Source organism: Sinocyclocheilus grahami, unplaced genomic scaffold (assembly GCF_001515645.1).
Source record: "Sinocyclocheilus grahami isolate Dianchi unplaced genomic scaffold, SAMN03320097.WGS_v1.1 scaffold451.1, whole genome shotgun sequence".
NCBI classification, from domain to species: Eukaryota; Metazoa; Chordata; class Actinopteri; order Cypriniformes; family Cyprinidae; genus Sinocyclocheilus; species Sinocyclocheilus grahami.
This window is the reverse complement of record NW_015505630.1, coordinates 565,829-588,198: the sequence shown is the minus strand read 5'-3', so window position 1 is coordinate 588,198 and position 22,370 is coordinate 565,829. Positions and strand designations below refer to the sequence as shown.

At 38.6% G+C, this 22,370-nt stretch overlaps 1 protein-coding gene across 1 annotated transcript; it reads left to right on the top strand.

Moving 5' to 3' along the window:
* Window positions 1-5,360: 5,360 nt before the first annotated feature.
* Window positions 5,361-20,700, top strand: cramp1 (cramped chromatin regulator homolog 1). Its single transcript, XM_016234332.1, has 20 exons — window positions 5,361-5,785; window positions 6,168-6,529; window positions 6,864-6,931; window positions 9,457-9,610; window positions 11,780-11,863; window positions 11,973-12,021; window positions 12,192-12,277; window positions 12,610-12,733; window positions 13,395-13,476; window positions 13,691-14,527; window positions 15,087-15,255; window positions 15,743-15,903; window positions 16,553-16,621; window positions 16,763-16,844; window positions 17,221-17,331; window positions 17,432-17,601; window positions 17,698-17,884; window positions 17,986-18,138; window positions 19,146-19,285; window positions 19,540-20,700. Exons 1-20 carry the CDS (start codon window positions 5,736-5,738, stop codon window positions 19,660-19,662), a joined length of 3,261 nt encoding a protein of 1,086 aa, XP_016089818.1. The 5' UTR covers window positions 5,361-5,735; the 3' UTR covers window positions 19,663-20,700.
* The last annotated feature ends 1,670 nt before the right edge of the window (window positions 20,701-22,370 follow it).

The following is a 22,370-nucleotide window of genomic DNA, read 5'->3' as shown; positions in this document are numbered from 1 at the left end:
GTTACAAATGTGATATTGATTTTATACAACAGTTCAATAAACAATAAGTTAATATCAAGAGACTTACGTTTTAGACACCATATTGGCTGTTTTTGCGTTATTTCGCCAACAGAAAACATTCCAAACACAGCGCTGTTTTGCGTCTCTGAGCAAAATCAACCGTTTAAATGATTCGGTTCATTCGCAATGACTCACTTAACAGTGACTTGCTGCCACTTACTGGCGGATTTAATTTCACATTTAAAGTATCTTTAAATTTTTTTAATAACTTAAATCACTATTCAACATTTCATGTTTAAAATATCAAAACATTACTTATGCATTTGTAACTGCAGGTTAAAGCATCCCATGTCCCTCTAAGCTGCATTAACGTGTAAATACATCTAAATGCCACTTCATATCCAACTTCTGCAAAGATGAATTTTATTGATACTGATTTAATGCGTTTAGTAACAGCCTAAATGTAGTATTGTTATAATTGACTGATTAAATGTAAGAATTTGACTCAAACGATGATGCACACTTTTAGTAAAAATTGATTTATAAAAAGGAAAAAATGGCCATAAAATGTAAACTTATTGGAAAAGATTCATTTCTATCACTGCTGTGAACTGACCACACGAAATGGTACGATGGCGCCGATGGTGATGGCTGCCTCCGTGGCGTGCGCCGCAGTTGTTTTTAAGTTTTTGTTAGTTTGTCCGGTCTTTAGTTATATCCCTGCAATTGGTTTCACCAGAGACGAATTGCTGGACATTCGGCAGTACACACCACCCGATATTTCACCAGTTTTCGACTATTCTGATGTTTTGCTGGACATTGTAGTCGGGGGAGCTGTGGCGCTGATCAAGCCCTTCAGGACGCGCAGAAGGGGGAAGTGAGCCGGCGCGCTCGTCAAGCTCAGACAGCACGGATTCAGAACGGCGTTGCCAAGCATCGTATTATCCGTGTTTTTTGTTCTGTCACTGTCATTCTGTTACACTGTGGAAGCTTCTGTCACGAAAACAAATTCCTCGTATGTGTAAACATACCTGGCAATAAAGCTCATTCTGATTCACAGAATATGAAGAATATCAAAAACTTTAGGAGTCAGCTGTCCACGGTATCCTTAAGATATCAGCACAACAACACACCCAGCAAAATATTGTCTAATTATCTTTATCAATAAAATCCCAGAAAATATTGAGATATTTTTTGTCAACATCGCACACCCTTAGTACCGACACAAAATTATTTGCAACAGTCTCTTTGTCATGTAGACAGCCTCAAGCTGTTGGTTTATTTGTTGTTGTTTTTTTGGCTGGTAGAAGTTATGAATGGCCGGTAACTTAATTTAGTAGCCAAATTGGCTGGTGAGTAAAAACGTTAATTTCAATCCCTGTTTGTTAGACTGAGGTAGGAGTTTTGATGTTGCTTTTGGTGACACGATAACAAATGCAAAGTGTCCTTGTTTGCATAGTGGACGAGAGAGAGTCTCGAACACATAAAACTAAGTAACAGTGTGGTGATGATTTTCACTCAGAGTGCAAGAGGCCCCAGACAGAAAAGACTGTGTCTGCTGAAAGCTCACCTGGGGGGTTGGAGCGTCTGGGACCCCCCCGGGTCTCTTCTGGAGGTGCAAAAATAGAAGAGGACATTTTGTTTTGTCGTCTGGAGGCAGCAGGGTCTTCTTCATAACCACCGAAGAGATTGCTTGACCCTCCACCTGGAGGTCTTAGTATCCTACAGACAACATACAGGTATGTACATGAATATTACACATACCTCATTACTGAAATGTATAGATTAATAAAGTGACAAAACTACAGCGCCACCCTATCTGTGAGGCTAAACATCGCAATTGCAGTTACAAGTTTAGGCGGTCAGGCTTTTATGGGCCACCAAGTTGTACCTAACATCCAAAGCTGAATTTTAATAATTCGTGGATTTCTTTAATAAAGTTAAAGCCCTGCACAATAAACAAAACTACAGCCTGCGGCATAAATTCGTTTCCGATCAACAACACTTTAAGGAAAGGCGCCTACTTCCAAGTCTGCGTTGTGCATAAATTCATATGTATTCATAAACTCATGTTTATTTTTAAGGTAGCCATTTCAATTTACAAATACATTTCTGATTATAAGTCAAATGCGTATATGTAGCTCACAAACCTTCTCTTTGAGCCTCGGCATATATGCCGCTAACGGCTAACACATAATATTGACCACATTGACATCACATATTGTAATATCATATTTGACCATCACACACTCCACGGCACAATATTGACACAGTTATATCCAGCAATTTGAGCACACATTGTAAATGCAATACAAGCTTTTTCGCTTAACTACTAGAGTTAGCATGTAGCGCTTAGTCATGCTAAAGTTCCTATCTCACTCTCCTAAAGAAGCGTGATTGAGGATTCAGATAAACACATGCAAGTGTCAACACAAACCCTACTACAAACACCAGATTGTTCCAGATCAACTGCCAGCACACGACCCATACCTTGAACTTGGTTTGCCACTACTATCAAGCCCCTGATACATATTTGTTGAAGTCATGGTTGCTTGTCTCGGTCTGCTGCGACGTGACCCAGAAACTTCAGCAACAGCCCTCCCCGCAGAAAGAGCCCTGCCACAACCGCTAAACTGCACGTCTATGCCAAAAAACCGTGAAGCCTGCTGTTGCACAGCTCATTTGCATTTAGGGCAGAACTGCAAATTTGATTATGTGAATGACTCTCTGAGAAATCAGTCTGATTTAAGTAAATTTCTATTGGCTGTAAGGATAATATGGCCAACAGGGTGTGGAGGCTCGGGTGTTGATTGGTTAACTACATGCACCGCCTTCCAAAGTAGTTGACTGCAACCTCAATTTTAAAACATGAAAAAAAATCATATCCTCCTGAGAACCAGAAAAAAAGTTTTTTTTGCCATTACGTTGGTTGGAGGACAAGAAACAAATGGAGAAAAACACATGTTTGAAAACATATATTTTATTCACATTATATTCTGTCTTTTGTAGATGATGCCAGGACTAAGTTATTAAAAAATAAATAGACATGAAAAGGCATGTATAGGCAAAAACAATTTTTTTTGTTAATATAGTTTTTACGTTTCAGGCTATTTTAGCCAAACTTTGTACAAAGATGATTCTCAACTATGTTATGAAAGATAAACAAAATGATTTGATATACTGTTTTACTTTATGCAATATTTGCGTAAAATGCCCATAAATTGATATTCCCAGCCTATACATTGCATCTAATTTGCATATTAATGTGTTCTTGGGGCAAACGAAAGAAGAAGTGTAATAGTGGGAGTAATAACTTGACATTTTCAAAATTACCAAACATTATCATATTTCCCTAAGAGTGCTAAATTCGATCATTCTGTCAATATCAGTCATATCTAAAGACCAAGGAAAGGGAGTGTTTACGATCAAACCTCCACACATTTGATATCTCTAAAAAGCCCTGAATGTGCTCTGTACATTCATGTATGTGGCATGTATGCTCTCAGAGAAATTCACTAAAAAATAATGTCCTCTACAGAGGACAAAAGACTGTGCCTGGGTCCCAGGATATTAATTTTTGTTATGATAAATTGCGATAAGGGTATTGAAAACAGAGCATATGTGTTTTTTTATATATAGTTACATTTTATATTCGTAGGTATAAATTAACCAAACAAGACAAGAAGATATTTTTTCTGTATAATTTCTTGAAATTCTATCATGAATTCTATCATGTTTAAAAAAAAATATTATTAAAAAATAAAAAATGTATACACAATATAAAATATTTATTGTAATTAAATGTACAATAATAATACAACTGCTATATAATACATTGCAGTGACTGTAAATATAATTACATAAAGTAAATTAAATTTACTTTCAGTAACAATACTGCTTCGTCGGTCTATGTTCATTTTGGGTGGGACCGTTATTTTAAAACATTTGCCATGTGAATGAAATTACGCTCCGCGAACGTAAGTTTTGATTGGCTACTTTGAAAAAAACGCCCCTTCTGTCTTTCATGATTGACTGAATAACTTCTCCGTCAATCATTTTACGCACGCGGCGACGTACGTACTCTTGGCCAATCAGAGGATTTGTTTTTGAGTTGTGGTAGGCGTGTCTGACAGCAGAGGAAAACAGGAAGGGATGCAGCTCTCAGCGGTTCTCCTGCTATCTTTCTGCTCTGGTCTTTCTGGATACCGTGGAGTTTCTCAAGGCCAAAAAATTCTCCTAAGCAGGTACAGAACTTGTAAAATCATTTTTTGTTGAGACGTAATTATTCATTACACATCTTGAGCTGCTTATATGTTTTCAGCAGAAACGAAACGGTAACTGTTTAGCTAGCAAGTTAACGGCTGTGCTGCTGGCTAGGTATCAGTTGTTGCATTCGGTTATGTTGAAATCAGACTTCAGTCACTCCGTGATGCAATATATTATGCCCCCCCCCCCTTTTTTTGTGGGCTGACAAGCATCTATAATTAAGCTGTCACTAACTAACATTGTGACTTTGACACTGTCAAACAGTGCCCACAATTGTGCATGTGATACTGAATCAAGTTGTTGTTGTATTTTAAGCTGTTGGTGCTTCATGCAGAGCTTCGTGCAGTGTAAATTTGCTATTTAGCTTTGTTCTTGTTAAGGCGTCCATACTCGTGAGCACGTTTCACTGAATGCTCAAGAGGATGAAATAAAAACATTTTGTTTCATCTGAATGCCCCTCACAGATAGTGACTGGGGTATTGACAGCTGCAGTGGCTGAGCAGCTGAGGTCGGCATTGCCTAGCTGTATCTTATTTCATTATAGACATTATAACAATGTTGTTCGTGGGATAAATCAAGCTAAATTCTGCTTTACACACAATATACAGAAATATTATTTTTCTTGGCTGCAATAATGTTCAAAATATAATAGGAAGCAATTGATTTCTAGCATCTTAAGCATGCACGATTGCTGTTTACAACTACATTTATAAAGTAAAAACTTCTCAAAGTGGCTCAGTGTTTGACAAAGTCTGTTATGTCAAAAAAGTTTTTAGCTCTTGGGAACTGAAGACACGCCCTAATCAAGCAAAGCATGGTGTCAGTTGACTATTGCAAACTTTTTATTTTAATAAACAGCAGAGATGAACAGATCCGAGAAGGAGTCACTGTTATATGTGCGGTTACTAATGTTTAATGAGTATTTGTTTTGCTGTGTATGCAAAGCACCATATCACACCCCCTCTCGTCTACATGATCTGTCGAGTCTGTCCTGCTCGTTGTTGAGATGATGAAATCAACGCACTCTTATCTTGGGATAAATTGGGACTGTGGGTGTCACTGAGCGCAATTTAAATTTGAATAATAAATCAGCTTCTGCCCTGAAAGTTATGTTGACGTAGAAGGAGTAAGCAAAGTCCAGAGGGAGAACAGCGGCTGCGTGCGCCTGCATAGGTTTGAATTGACCGAAATGCCTCAAAACGCAGATCTGGATTCAAACTTAGCGTCATCGTGTGTCGTTTTATCATGAACATAGGCTAAATGACAGGTGTGCTTGTTGTTGTTGTGATAAAACTAGTGGGTTTATGAGTCAGAGTTGCTGTGGCTACGAGAAGCTCCCAGTTGCGCTGCGCGGAGTTGAACCCCAGTAGGAGCAGCAGCAGCCAGGAGAGGACGACTTTGCCTGACCTCGTTTGCGCTTCGAATATGTTCAAATTCGTCAAGTTTTGCTCTCGAAAATCTTCGAACTCATGGTGAAGAGAAAGAAGACGCCGTCTGCTTCCGAAGAGCTCGAGAATGGGTAAGAGTGCGTGAGAAACAAGCACTTCAGATAGAGGTCGAATGCGCGGAAGATTTGCGTTGTCGTCTGTCGTTTCTGCAGGGCGCTAAAGTGAAGGCGCTCGCGCTTGAATTTCAAGGGAAATATAGGGCAGCTCGAACCTCGAGCCACGCGAAACTACACAAAAGGGAGGCTGGGATGAAAGCACGACGCGTGTTTTTGGTCACATTCGTCAATAACCGAAGGGGTATTTTTCCGATGCGATTTGTCGGGACGGTGAGAGGGGATTTGAAACAAACAGCGGCGGCCATGTTGAGTTGAGCAGAATGTCGTCTTTCCAAGTTGATCGTTGTTTTGTGTCGCGGAAAATGTTTACGGTTATGCTTCGTTTGTGTTTTCGCAGGATGACAGTGGGCCAAGGGGGCGGTTCGGGAGTCGAGGGGCCGAGCAAACCGGACCGAAAGCCCGAAGGAGACGAGGATGGAGAGAGCGCAGATCAGGCGAGCGAGGAGACGAGTACAAAGAGAGTCGGAGAGGAAACACTTAATCCATCAAGCGCGGCCAGCCCCGGTTCGGCTCCGACTCTTTCCAGCCAAACATCCAGCCCACCCGGAGCCCAGGTAGCGCTTTCCCCAGCCCTGGCCGCCCCGAGCAACCAGGACCAGCATCATTTTCTCCGCTCCAGCGTGCGACCTCCGAGCAAGCGGATACGGAAAGATGCCTCGTCCCCGGCGCTGAACGGTCACGGCGCTGCGAAAGCGAAAGGTGAGTGGCCATCTCGACGTGCGTCCGCTGCCCACCTGTCAGTGCATCCTTTCTCTGCACTTTTATCTCACTTTTGAGCGTGTTTTGGGGCATTTGTACGACAATCTGTGTGTCTTTGGGCTGCTTCTGATTTGTCAACGCGGAGAAGCTCTCATGCTTTCTCGAGTGAAAGTGACTTGACAAACTGCTCACACTGAAGCCTCTTACATCTCAGCTCTGGGATGTTTGGGTTGCTTGTAACCACACTAAATGCCTTAATTAGCACCAGTGCACTATTTTAAACCAGCAGGCTCTATTATTATTCATTTATTTCCCTTTCATATCCCTTGTTTAGCTGTCACCCAGCAGCAGGTGACAAATCACTGTCAGGAGTTTGATTCTGATGAATCTGATCAGGAGATGGTCACTCTGCGTCTACATTGAATCAGGATCACAAGTCAGGAGTTTGAGTGATCTGTTTGCGATCTAAGCGTACACAGGGATTATACAGGGAATCTGTGTTTATTTTAAATGTAGACAGTAGGCTTGCATGCTGTAATGTATTCTGGGGTGCTCTCATTGCATGCTCTCGTGTGTAAGTAAGGGGGAGAGTTATTGGCTTCTCCGGTTCCCAGCGTGTTGTTTTTGGATCAGTGCACTGAGCAGCAGGTCTGGATGCCCTCCGAGGGACTCCTCACATACTTCCTGACACTCTTGTTGACACACACATTAACACGGTACATAAAAAGATTTAAATAGGCTAATAATATGTAAGCCTTTCTAATTGCGAACAAAAATATAATAGTTTTCTATTAGGTCTCAGGCTGAAATTATGCAATTATCAATATTAAATTGTATTTGTTTGTTGCGATTTATTTGCTTTTTAAAAGAGTGGTGTTTTCATGGTTTTGTAAATCTCTTATGTTCAACCAAAAATAAATTTAACAGCCCAAAGTATTATAAATACATTTTAGTTGGTTGCACAGCCATTCAAATTAAGCTGGCCCATTTCAGCACTCTTTACTGATATCTTTTGCGTATGAGTGACAGTTGTTTTGTGTGTATGTCTGTGTTTCTCCTTTAAAGTTTAATCTCGTTTTTTGGTTGGTGTAGATATGCCTTGGTGAAAGTGATATGCCATAGTGTGAATTAAATTTAATGGTCAACAGTGCTCAGTAATCTGAAAAACTGTATTTTTGCATTAGGAATATGTCTGGAAAATGTGTAAAAGCAATTCCTAAGTAGGTATATTTAAGCTCAGTAATGCATAGTTGATTCTTACATAGATGCAATCAGCACTGCTCTAGCCAACTGCGTAAACACCCACCATTAAAAATGAACAAACAGAAAGCGGGAGAGAGAGAGAGTGTGTGTGTGTGATTATGGCGTCTACAGGGTCAGATCGATAGTTAGGCAAATTAATACTAAAGAAAAACTGATGTAATATGAGATTACTTCGGCTTTGAAATGACAGACACCAAACAAAAAAGTTAATTTGCAAGAACTGTGTTACAACACATATCAAGAGCTCCCTTATCGGTACTGCTTTCAGTACTGGAGAATAAAATATATGTTTTTATTAGTACATGAACGTTATCTTGCACATTTTATCTCCCCAACAGATTCTTGGGGAAATTTGAAAGAAGTTTATAATGCATGTTTGCTGTTCCCAATTCAGAAGACCGCACACACAGCCTGTGTCTCTGAATGCTTCTCGTACTCGCTCCTCTCTGCCGCGTCTCACGGAGGAGCCATTTACACTCGCCGCACACACGCAGCCTGTCTCGTAATGCTTATTTATACTCGCGCACGGCTCCGCATTGCACATCTCCATGAGCGCATCTGGCAGTAAGGACGAGGTTTGACGCATGCGCGCAACCTGTGTCAACTCACGCCTGGCTCCACATTTAAAACAAGTGTAAATTCAGTCTAACCGCTTTGCTAATTTCACTTGGGTGAAATGAAACATTCAGCACATTTTCCACTTGTTCTTAAAATCCCAAATACTTAAAAATGAATAAATCAGCCTATGTAATACTTTAATAATTGAGTAAAGTAATTCAGTTCTTTATTTACACAAAATAAACTAATCTTTCCTGTGAAATTCAGTAATTAAGTATATTCTGTAAAAGTAGTAATACCATTATAATATTCCCTGCTGAAAAAAAACATTAGAACCCCTCCCAAAACACAATAGAAAATGTAATGGATTTAAGCGTTATAATGGGAATTATATTGGCTTTAATGTAAACTATAATGGTGTCTACTGGTATTTGATGGATTCTATTGGTGGGATGTAATCTGGCAGATGGGAAGCAATAGAACAACAGTAATTCCTATTGGAATAAGAATAAAGAATTGAATTGAATTCCTATTGGAATAATGCCCAAAACGCACTATAAAAATGAATTTTATAATTGTTTTAATGGAAACCATAAGAATTTCTGTGATGGTTTCTATTGTTTTACTCAGCAGGGTAACGATACCCATACTGTGCTGTACACTATTGAAAATGTTAAGCTGAAGCTATATTATATATATATATATATATATATATTTTCCCCAAATCGCACAGCCCTAGTTGGGGGTTGCTCAAGGGTCTCCCCTCAGTAGTGGTTTTGAAGGTGGAAGAGAGTGCTGGTCATTCACTCTCCCTACCTTCAGGTTACAAGTCCGACTTTCTATCCATTAGGCCACGACTGCCACATCATATGGGACAATAACATTTTCAGAATAGGACAGACTGATATTTAAATGTCCTAATAGGTTTAATTTATTTAAATGTCATCTCTAATGGTATAATTGAGGTCTGTGATATCGTTTATTGATTTATTTCTTAATGAGTTCTAATTTGTCATGCACCTGAAGGATTTTTGTGTTTCATTAAATCTTTTGGAACAGCTATAAATAAATGTTCCTCTGTCATTCTCTCTCCTGTCCTCTCATAGCATGGGAAGGATTTTGAAGCTATTCAGAACAATATAGCTCTTAAATATAAGAAGAAGGGTAAACCGGCAAGTATGGTGAAGAACAAGGAGCAGGTGCGGCATTTCTACTACAGGACCTGGCACAAGATCTCTAAACACATTGATTTCAACAACGGTGAGACTGACAGATGCACAGTTTAAACTTTGAATGACATTTACAGGCTACAGTGGAGTCTTTTGTTTGATAGGAGGATATTGTCTTGTGGAAAACCGTCCTCCTGTAGGGGTGCAACGGTTCTCGGTAAAAAATCGAACCGTACCGTTCTCCACACACGGTTCGGCATACACTAGGACCGCGGTTCAACTTAAATCTGACAATGCATCTGTAATATGGTTTGTTAGAGTTCGGCTAATGCATGTTTCTGTTGATGGATACAAATTCTGGCTTCCCAATACATTACAACAAGAGCGGGGAGAGAGAGAAAAAACAATACGTGGACAAACCAGTCACTCTTTAATCAATGCGAGTGCTTTATGCTGGAATAACTGTCATTTATGCCGTCATCACGTGTTGATAGCGCAGGTGAGACCTGCGCTATCAACTGTGTTTAAACTAAACTCATTTAAGCCTTGCCAGTTTAAATATTAAAGAGCCAGAAGACGTGAACTCACAGAAGATCTGTGTGGTTGCTCATCCGAAGCGAGAACGCGTGCAAATATTAAGCTCTCTGTGAAGTATTGTGTTTGAATGGACAAATTCACACAAAAATTGTCAAAATGCCCGTCTTGGTGAGTATCCTAGCAGACATAGTCGGCTGAACAAACAGTATCAGTGCACTGGATCAGTGCATTCTCTTAAAGTGACAGCACTTTCTTAAAGTTAATTAAACAGCAACAACACAGAAATCACTCACTGCTCTTGATTGAATAACTTTTGTAACTTTAATAAGAATCTTTAATTTATACAGTCAAATATGCAATGTTATTTTACATTTGATTTATTCAATTTCTGTACCTAAAAACTATAAGTTTTCTACCTAAAAAAAACTTAAAAGCACCGTTTATTTTATTTGTATCTTTTTCCACTGTTTATTTATTTGTACTGTTACTTGTAGTTAGATTATTTGTTCTTATTTTCTTTATTTTTATTTGACAATATAGTTTTTTCCCCACATACCAAACTGTACCGAAACCGTGATACAAACCGAACCGTGAGTAAGTTGAACCGTTGCACCCCTAGTCCTCTCTCCTGCTTCGTTAGTTGTCAAGATTAGTTCCTAAATATATACACTACTGTTCAAATGTTAGGGGTCAATAAGAAATTTTTTTTTTGAAAGAACCAAAAGTGACGGTAAATAAATTTATAATGTTACAAAAAAGGTCTGTTTGAAATGAATGATGCTGTTCTTTTGAACTTTCTATTCAAATTTTTACAATTTCACAATTTTCTTTCACGGAAACAGACTTGCCAAAAATGTATGTGGTGCTATTCAGAAGTGGTGATACCTACATGATCATTGTTTCATTATTTACCTATACTATTATTAAACTTTACCTTTGAATGTCAAGGTAGAGTACACATAGGTAGCAAATATCAGGTGCAAACAAGTACAAATTTAAATAATCTTTTTCAAAACTGAACAGTAACTTAGCTAGTTTTTCATATTGACTAACGTTACAAATATGCGTTCTTTTTCTTTGTATGAATTCTAGGATGATTTACCTGAAAATGCCTCTAAGTTAGCTGTATTTGCTTTTTTCCACCAATTTTTATAACACATGGCTCACGTTGGGTTTTGTTTCCCATCGGGTCACACGTAATTTGTTTGTCCATCAGTCAACTTGCCACAACAGAGATGTACCTGTCATCTCATTTAAATTCAGTCTGTCACCTTCATATTGAGTTGAATTTTCTCCTCTACCACACTACCTGGTTTTTGTCAGTCAGGGCATTATCAAATCATGAGTGTGCCCACACCATGCACATTTGCTTATTGTGATTTAGTAGCATACATAAATAAAAACAGCATTAACCTCTACTGTGACATTTCACAGTTTCTTGTACTTTGTCTTTATTGGTTGATTCATGGTACACTACTGTTTTATGCTTCTATTCAGCAAGGATGCATTAAATTGATCAAAAGTGACAGTAAAGACATTTGTAATGTTACAAAAGATTTCTATTTCAAATAAATGCTGTTCTTTTGAATGTTATATTCATCAAATAATCCTAAAATAATGTATTATGGTTTCCACTAAAATCATTTGCATAATACATGATAAATGCTCAATGCTTTCATGTTCTTATTCCTTTTTCTATTGCTTCCTTTTGTCCATCTTTCAGTGTATTCACGTGTGCTGAAAAAGTCTTCTCAGGAGCTCTATGGCCTCATCTGTTATGCTGAACTCAGGAAGAAGGTTGGAGGCTGTAAGTATATCAGGCAATTGGTTGTCTTGATCGGGGGGGACATTTTAAGTGTTTGCACATGAGGACATTTTAAATGTAACATTCCTTGGTGTCTTTCTATTACTTCTAGTGATGGATGACAAAAATGTGGCCAAACTAAATGAGCTTATCCAACAGGGGTAAGTGTATGTGTATTTGAGAGAGAGAAAGAGAAATGTTAATAATGAACAGTACTGATTATTTAGGGCATGTCTAATGGGAACATCTGCTGTACATCTCTGTAGGTTATGAATATTATTATATTGTCATATTGAGGTACATCTATAATTTTGTATGTACATTGTTTCAGGGCCACCACAGTACGTTCCAAAGGCAGAAATCTGAGGATCAAAGCTCCCATGTGCCGCGCACTGAAGAAACTCTGCGACCCAGATGGTGTGTGTGTGAGAGAGAGAAATGGAGATTGCTTTATAGACTCTTAAAAGATAGATTTTGTTAGCAAGTTAAACAGACTGCATGAGGTAAGAAGAGAACACTGACTAAATGGAGCACCATGGGTATTTAGGTGGACCAAGGCAGTGGATGAGTGTGCCATGGCTGCTCTCCAGGATGTAGGAGGAGTGGTTTTTCATGGTTTCCATGGTTTCAGGCTGTGGGACTGATTCGAAAATGGGCGGTGATGCAGATGTAGGCCACCGTCAGAATCATGGAGATGGTGGTGTAGGCTTCATAGTATTAATTATTTTTTCTGTTGTTCTCTGTTTCAGGTGTGAGTGATGAGGAGGATCAGAAGCCTGTGCGTTTACCGTTGAAGGTGGCTGTAGAACTTCAACCCCGGAGCAACCACTCCTGGGCTCGGGTTCAGAGTCTAGCCCATAATCCTCGGCTCAGGTGAGGTTCACTAATGCGTACACATGAGCTGTCTTGCATACCTCACTGATCCACCTCGTTTAAATCATACATTCTCATGGCTTATTTATTTAATTGCTTATTGCAAAATGTTGTTATTTTGCTGTCTTACAACATTCTTCCGTAATCTGCAAATTGGTTGGATTGTGGAAGTGGGCGGGAATATTTTAAGAAGAAATATTATAGTAGTGTGTGTGTATGTGTATGTATGTGTGTATATATATATATATATATATATATATATATATATATATGTGTGTGTATGTATTTTGAAGTTTAGTTTTCATGCTTGCTGTCAATGTTATGGTTAGTTTGAGTATTTTCAGTGTTTTGTTTATTTAGTTTTTTGTTTTATTTAGTCTCTTAGTATTGCCATACTTGGTGACTTTCGTATTAAATTAAATAGTGAGATTGCTTCATGGCTATTTTTTTTATTATTTTGGAGTCATGAAAGTGTATTTTGATGCATTTTGATATCTCATTGACTTCATATTGAAAGTCGGCATGAGATGAAAATGTAAACTAAAAATGAAATGGATGTACGTCACCATACAGAAGAAAAGGCCTCTCAGTACTTGCAATTCGTTGTGACATTAAAAGTACAACAGATTTGGCGATGCCCATCACTGTGCTGTGTTTGTAGGATGGTCGTGGAGTTGCACCGGAAGGTCTCCACTCTCATTGAATTCCTGAAGCAAAAGTGGGCTGTCCAGGATCAACGAATTGTATCCTTGCATTCATATCTCAACCAGATATCTCAGCATGCACAGTCAGGAATTTAATTTCCTTCCTTTTTCCTACCTCGTTTGTTTTATGAGATACATTTGTGATTGATTTGGTTGCTTTGTTTGGGAGATTTGGCAAAGATCTCTATGCTTAAATCAGTACCCAAACCTATGTGTTTTATAACAGTAATTCCCCTTAACTTGTCACTTGTAGCGTAAGAGTCTGGCAGAACGAGAAGCTCTGGACGGCCTGGCCCAGTCTAGTGAGTTGGAGGACCTGTTCCTGTTTCCTGCAGAGAACAGCACGGTTACTACTTTGCCAGGCGTGGCTCGTGTTGTGCACTCAAAAGCTTCCTGCACGGTACACTGGCAGGAGAGTGGGCGTGGCCGGACAGGTATTAGGGACTTGCCCGCAGCTCACATTTTGGGAATTCAGCCTGCAAGAGGAAAATCAGGCAAGTATGGTCCGGTGGGAGGAGACCTGAAAAAAAGCGACGGGCATCCTGTTGACGGTCCTGATAGCGGCACTTCAGCTCCAGGGTTGGAGACCAATGTAAACCCAAACCTGAGCTCTACTTCTCCAGTCAGTCCAACCCTCGCTCCATCGCTCCCCATTGGACCGGAGGGGAATGTGGTGGGGACTCTGGAGCAAGAAGCAGTGAGTCAGACTCAGACTGATGCTAGCAGGCGCGACAAAGAGACTGTGACTCAGGGAGACCCCGCCCCAATCGAGGGCCGGTCTGAGGAGCCTGGAACGGCAGGAGGGGTTGCATCAGAAAAAGCAGCACCACCACAATCAGAACCTCAAGGGCGCAATGAGGAAGTGAGTGGGACTGGACGATCTCCTCAACAAATCCAAAACGAAGGTTGGAGCTCACAGGGCTTTGAGAATGTGACACTGGCAGAAGTCTACCTCATGCTGGGCAAGCCTGGGAAACTACAGCTGGAGTATGAATGGCAGCCTAAACCCCAACCCTCAGCTCTGCCCACCACTCAAAGTGTGCTTCGGTGTCTCCTGAGACTTGTGTCATCAGAGGTCAACCCCAAACCAGTAAGTCTGTTTTATCTCTCTCTCTGACCTTACACTTGACCTCCACAATACCTCAAGGCAACTATAAGTAGGCAAAAAAAAGTAAATTAATACTATGCATAAAAACAAGAGAGATGCATATAACCTAGATAGCACTAGGCTAATTAAATTAGTAATTTGTTCGTCTGTGGTTCTGTTTGTTTATTTATTATTTAAACCAAGTGTAATTTTAAATGAGAAGGTTTATCCCTGACAATTTTCAAGCGACAGCTGAAAACTCATCTCTTTCGAAGCTACTTGACTTCATCATATTAAAAAAAATTTTTTTTTATTTATTCCTTCTCTTTCTAGCTTGTACTTATTTGAACAATGTCTAAGAACTTGGTATTACAACCACTTCTTGTGTCTGTTTGCCTCTTTAAGAAGAATTGCTTTATGTATCCCCCAATTGTAAGTCGCTTTGGATAAAAGCGTCTGCTAAATGACTAAATGTAAACGTAAATGTTTACATCTTTTAAATTCATTAATTTTTTTTTATTATTGTTATTTTTATTTTAAAACATTTTTTAATTATTCCTAGACCCCGGAGGTGTGTTCAGTGGGCACTTCACCTTTGAAATCAGGTCAAGAGGATTCATCAGTGACTCCTCCAGGCAGAGCTCCAGCTGGGGCGACCCGTAGTCCTAGCTGGGGTCGACAGCAACATGCAGCACGCTCAAAAATACTTCTGAATAATGCAGTCATCACAGGTACACAGAAACATAATTGTGTCTTAATTTAAGTTGAAGTGTCATTATTTCTGCAATTCCAAATAGTGGCACAGAAATGACACCGTTTCCGAAATATTTCCCCACTTGCCTTTGGATGTCAGTTAGTTCCGCCCCAAACTCACGGCATTGGTTGAGCAATTGTTAATATCTCAGGCCGTTCGCCTTGCTCACGGACCAAAATTTTAGGGAAATTAGTATACAAATGGTTTACTTGTAGTTGCAGATTAAACTGGGATAAACTAAAGTATTTAAATATTGAAACACTTCAACTTTAAAGCCAGTGTAATGAACATCCTCCCAGAACTGATTGAAGTTTATTGCAACCTATAACAGCTGGAAAAACCTGAAGTTTCACCTCTTCTTGAACCAAAAACATCATATTGACTCAATATTGTGACAAAATTGCAGTGTTGCTGCTTTGTATCAATTTTATCAGCTGGAATTTAAATAGATGTGTTCTCCGCAGGTGGGAGAAACCTGCCGCGTTCTCTGCTGGCCTCCGGAGGTGACAGCGAAGGGTTTGCTGTCCCGACGACCCTGCCTCCTAACAGCTCCCGCCAGTTGCGGATGTTCTCACCTAATAAGGAGGCGGAGCTAGCCTTTCGCCAGCAGCTGGACTCCATCAGTGTGAGTTGAGTCAGTGTTTCTAAAAGAGAATAGGACATGAGGGACATGCTTTTTCATTTTTAAATATAATATTGAAATGTATTTCAAGTTGTCAGTTGGCCAAATCATATATTCTACCATTCAAAAGTTTAGGGTTGGTAAGAATTTTTTTTGAAAGACGTCTCATAGATATTATTTATGCATTTATCAGACGCTTTTATCCAAAGCAACTTACCAGTATGTGTGTCCCCTGGGAATCGAACCCACGACCTTTTGCGCTGCTAACACAATGCTCTACCACTGAGCCACAGGAACATAATGCATTACAATTTAATGTTATAAATGATTATTTATTACTGTTTATTCTAACTGTTTTCTACTTTAATATATATTTTTTAATGTATTTTATTCCTGTGATTTTAAGCAGTCATTATTCCAGTCTTCAGAAATCATTCTAATATGCTGATTTGGTGATCAAGAAACATTTCTTATTAATATCAATTTAGAAAATGTTGTGAATCCAGACTTTTGAACTGTACATATGGTACAACAGTAAATCTTGCATGACGTCATCAGGGTTTTTGTTTAGTTTTTTTCTGAAGGGGAAAAAATACTCTCTTCTTCATTAGCGAAATTTTTCCTCTAATCATTTTCTTTTTGTTGTCTTTAGTCAGATATATTTTCAAAGCAGAGGAAAATAGGGAGGGGGCGTCCACTAAGGAAACCTCTCGTGGTTCAGGTGAGTGTGGATGGAAGAAAAATAAGAAGTGGGGCTTCTTGCCTTTACCTAGTTACTACTTTTCACATTGAATCTGTTCTTTTGTTGTTTTGTTCTTACAGCTGTCAAATGATAAAAATGTAAGGTTTTTTTATTATACAGAGAACCCTGCTGCCACGAACAACTGGAGACACTTCGCCTCATGTTTGCTCCTTCTCTATTCTCTCCAATTCATCTGCTACAGGTAATAAATCCACACAAATTACACAAGTATTTGGACACTCATGTCACACTTAAATGCATAAATGACATTATATAACAAAAAATCACACCAAAAGGCATTTTATCATAGTGAAAGATACAAACACTCTTTTAAAGCAAAACATTTCACAAAAAAAGTAATAAAAAATGTAAATATATAAAAAAACATGTACATGTTCACAATTCAATATTTTGATAGCTTAACTTGGCACCAGTTACTTATAAGTAGTTACAAAAAAAATTTTTTTGAGATCAAGCAGTAAAATTCTTTCATTTTTAAGTGTAAGGATCAATGTATCTGTCTGTCGGATCTTAATGCAGTCACTGCTCTTTAAATATTTTGTGTACCGCTTTGTCAGGAACTGGTTCGTTTCGTCCAATACAAACTCGTCTCGCTCCATCGAACCGCCAACTTTCCTCAAAAGCTTCGTCCACTACAGCCAGTACTGCACCCACTACTCAGCTGTCCAGTAAGGATCAAATCAAAATTAAATGATAAAAGGTTTATTTAGCCACTGAACATTTGAAACCAACTGCTACACAAATGAATTTCTCTTGAATTTGTTTCAGGTGCAATTGACCTGGCTGCCAAATCTGCAGGTATTATCCCTGGCAGCCCCCGTCGGGAAGTAGAGGCCCCTAGTGTAGATAAGGCCATTGTGGAGTCTGAGGAGGCCATGGACTCTGCACCTGCTGCACCTGAGCTAGAGCCAGATCTGCTTAATCAGGAGCCTTCTGAGGTAAGGACTAATTCTCTTCCTATATCCTCTTTCACTTTTAGGTGTACAATTCATATCTTGGTCTGTTTGTTCTCATTTTACTCTCTTTATCTGCAGGAATCCCTGCAGAACGGTGTCTCTCCACCATCTCCAGGGGGCGGGGATTCCCTCTTGGCTCCTCCCAGTGTTGCTTCCCTATTGGATATCTCTCTTCCGGGCCCCCCAGAGGAGTCTCTACCTTCTGGAGAGCCACAAACTCAAATCAGCGACTCTATAATTGAGCTCGCCATCAACTCGCACTATGGTATATGACCCACGGGATTGAACCTGAGTGTTAGAGGATCTCAGTGGCATTGTATTGTAGTAGTTATATCTACTCGCTCATTTTCGATCTCTCTTTCTCAGGTGATGGATCATTGCTCTCACCTCCTAAACTCAATGGGAGTGATAGATCTAAGCTCCTTCCCTCTTCGTGTGACAGCTGGATGCCGTCCCCCACACACGACCCTCAGTGGTACCCCAGTGACTCTACCGATTCAAGTCTCGGCTGCCTGCTCTGTAAGTATCAAACACAGCTCAAATCCCTGTTAGCAACAGATGTTTATTCTAGATAGTGTGTGTATACAAGTAAAAAAGCAGAAAACAAAATGATAGTGCCATGAGTTGGTAACTGATTTTGAGTTTGTAACTAATTGATTGAGCTTTCTTTAAATTTATATATATGCTACCATTCCAACATTCTTTGAAAAGTTGTTTTGAAAAGAAATTAATACTTTTATTCAGCAAGGATACATTAATTTGTTTAGAAGTGACAGTTAAGACATTTATGATGATACAAAAGATTTCTATTTCAAATCAATTCTATTCGTCAAAGAATCCTGGAAAAAAAATGTATCAGGTCTTTTACAAAAATATTTTTTAACATTGATATTAATAAAAACAAAAAATCTTGAGCACCAAATGAGCATATTAGAATGCTTTTTTGTTTTGTTTTTTTTGGTTTTTCTTTTTAAGGATCATGTAACACTGAAAATTGGAGTACTAGCTGCTAAAAATTCAGCTTTGCCAACACAGGAATAAATGACATTGTAAAATATATTAATTTTGTATTTTATTTGTAGATATGCAGTTTAATTTTTAATAATATTTCACAGTATTACTGTATTTTTGATTAAATAAAAGCAGCCTTGGGGAGCAAAATAAACTTCTTTCAAAAACATATTACATAGATAGATAGATAGATAGATAGATAGATCAATCGATCGATCGAAGGAATTCCGAAGGATTACTTCCTTTAAAAGGAACTTAATGTGAAACTTTAAAAAAAAAAATGTTGATTTGTTGATATTCTATCAACAATATCCAGTTAAACTATGACAACCCTAGTTTAATTTAATTATTTTATATGTTGCCTGAGGTATCTATTCAGTATTGATACTGAGGTACAAGAGGCTGGCTTAAAACTGAAGCCAAAATGTCCACAGTTACCTGTCTGTGTTCGTACTGCAAACCTCCATCAGTCTCAGCACTATTGACAATCATATCCTTGTTTTCCTGATTTGCAGCAAGTCTGGCATCTCCTGAAAATAAGACAAGAAGGACAGCCCTCCCCCCTTCGAGTAACACAGCCTTACTTGGACCCAGTTTACTGGACAGTAACTCCCACGATTGTTTTCAGTCCCGCGGCCTGCCGGATGTAGCTGAGGTGAGAGGAAACACAGAAAGTCCCCAGCTGCTGTCTGGTAGATTAATGTCATTTGAAATGGCACATTATCGCCAGGTGCTCTCGTTTTTGTTTTTTCACATCCTGGCTTACAATGAAGATAAACAGGAAGTGAGGGTGTTTCAAATGATGTATGCAAATTAAATCAGGCATCCATCCTCAGCTTTGAAAGTGTTATACATTTATCTTAAAAAAAACATTTGGACACTTGCTCAAAGGCTGTTTTCTCACTACAGGTGGATACCCAGCTGGCCTGTATGATGAGTGAGAGCAGCGTTGACTACATCGCCCGCTTCAATGACCTCGCACAGGAGCTCTCTGTCACAGAACCGACCCTCCCACCTCGTCCAGAGGACTGATGCTGGAGGCGGTGTCTGTCACTGCTCTGCCCCTTTTCGTATTGGACAGAAGAATGTTAGCTGGAGTGCAGTTCAGCTGTAGGAAGTGCAATAGACTGGCAGGGTCCACAACAGCCTTTGGGCTCTATGGGCTCTAATGTGTGCATGTGAGAGCGATTGTGTATTTGTGTGTTGATTATTCTGTGGCTGTTGTCTTATGAACCACACCCAGGACACTTAAACAAAAAATAAATAAAAACACTCCAGTTTACAGCGCAACCTCATGTACAGAGAAAACAAGACCTGCCATATCTGAACAAATACCATCTTTTCGTCTGTATATCTGTCTCTAATGTCTTTTGTCTCACTTTTGTGTGTGTGCATGTGCATGTATCTGTAAGTGGAGCCGCGGATTGTATGTTTTGTCTTCGTGATTTCTTTCTATTGTACACAACATTTGTGCAAAACCCTCTAAAGCCATAGGAGTGCGTCTGCGCACACCCTCCGTTTATGAGACCTCCGATTCTGATTGGTTTATTTTCATCTGAATGTTTTAGGTTGGTGAAAGCCACACTACTGAAAGGGACAAGGGCTTCTTTTTGTGAGATTATTACGTGGACTGGATATCTAACCACACTAAACAAAATTACTGATGCAAATGCAGTGTAGTTGCATCAAAACTGAGATTAAACATATTACGCTATTTTTCCCCGAAACACTAGGACTTTTGTTTCCTGATGAATTAATATGAAGCCAATCATTTGTAGATTCTAAAAGATTTTCTTATGTGAGACTTTCTCTGTGTGGGTGGGTGGGTGTACATAAACAAGTGTTTGCACAGATGTAAATAGACAATAACAGTCCCTAGTATTTACAGCTTTTGTAACATATTGTAAATTATTGTCATTTGGATTTATTTATTGATAACTCACTGAAACAGTGTTTTTTTTTTTGTTTAACATGCCACATGCAGGCATTTAGGAGCTCCTCTCCACTGTTTTAAAGAATTCTGTGTTGTTAAAAGGGATTTTAATCCCAATGTGTATAAATACAACTACAACAAACCCTTTTGTGTCTGTCAGTGTTATTTTAGTATCATTGAGATACTTCTATAGTTTGTATTAATTTTTATTAGAATATTTAGTTTAAATTTATTTTTATTTTTTTTACATTTTTAAACTTATAGTGTTTATTTGTTGTTGTTTAGTTTTAGTTATTTCAGTTAAACTAAATGAAAATGTGAAATGTTGTCTTTGCAGCTATTTGAGATACGTTTAAGTTGTTTTCTAATTGATTTTATTTCGATTAATATTCATATTATTTCATGTAACCAATTTATATATATATATATATAGTTTTAGTAACCTAAAAGAACCCTGGTGTCTGTGTCATATTTGTTCTTTTATCATATCCATTGTTTTGATGTGTTTTCTTGCTGGATTCTGTAGAGACGTGATAGCTTCGCCCCTTCGGAATTTTATTGGACAGCCGAAATCACGTGAGGGTATTGAGTTCCGGATTCTCCACACACTCGATCATATGGGTCTTATCTTACGGTAGGTAATGTGGTACTATTCCTGCCAGTTTATTTTATCCCCCGTTGTCACAGACGAGGCTTAAGCCTAGTCCCAGACTAAAATGCTTGTCTGGGCTGTTTTACCTGAAAGAAACTTGCACTGACATCTCTTAAAACATGTCAGTGCCATTGTTTTGTCTCAAGATGCACACAAGCAATGTTATTTTCTAAGGCACGTTTATAAAAGATACTTAAATGTCTTAATTGAACTATGGCTTAATCTTGGTTTAACCTAAGCCCTGTCTGTGAAACTAGGCCTATATGTTTACAAAATGTGATAAACATGGTTGCATAGTACACTGAAACGTGTATACGTGACTTTGTATTCAGGATAGTTGCTTAGTGTACTACACATCAGTGATAACCACCTGACTCTGGATGTTTTAACGATACATCAATCTCGAAAATGTCTTGACGACACTTGACCACTGATGCCCTTGACAGAAGTGTGTTTTCAGTATTTGCATAATATTATAGTATTTATTAATATTTTGAATGAGCTTTTTCAGTTTACATTTTAATTTAAAAGTTCTAGTAGTTTCATGTTTTTGGCATGTCATTTTTTTTAAATATTTTTTTATTTATTTTATTTCAGCATTATTTCAATTAGCTAAAATATGTTTTAATATTAATTAGTTGTAGTATTTGTCTTTAAAAAGTGTAATTTCTTTTAATGTGTAAGGTGAAATTATTTTATGTGCTTTAACTAGTCACCTTTTTAAGGTTTCAGCATTTTAATTTTTGCCTTCACTAGTTTGTTTTAAAAAGGTTTTGGATGGAGAAATCATTTTTAAAATACAAATATTTTATGCTGTCTTGCCATGTGAGGACAAAACGTGAGGTATAGAAGAGTTATACTGATCATATACAATAAAAACAATTTCATGTTTTCTTCTAAATATTGTTTACAATTTACAGTTCTTTCTGTCTACTATGTAAACCGCATATACAACATACACACATTGAAGTTCAGCTGTGTTTTCAGAGAATGCTGTCATGTTACTTTCAGATAAAGATGCTGGGCTGAGTTTTAATAAATGTGAATTCATATTTGCATATCTCTGCATATGTGTACAGACACATGGAGCGTGTGTTCGGTTTAGGCGTTGTGCCATTGGCAGCTGGGACTGTGGGGCTGCTGATTTTGCTGAAA

Excerpts from the sequence above, each read along its gene's own strand:
- cramp1 (XM_016234332.1), top strand. The coding sequence starts at position 5,736 with ATGGTGAAGAGAAAGAAGACGCCGTCTGCTTCCGAAGAGCTCGAGAAT. Across the intron at positions 6,932-9,456 it reads ATGAATCTGATCAGGAGATG|CATGGGAAGGATTTTGAAGC; the intron begins GTCACTCTGCGT and ends GTCCTCTCATAG. Across the intron at positions 12,022-12,191 it reads AATGAGCTTATCCAACAGGG|GGCCACCACAGTACGTTCCA; the intron begins GTAAGTGTATGT and ends ACATTGTTTCAG.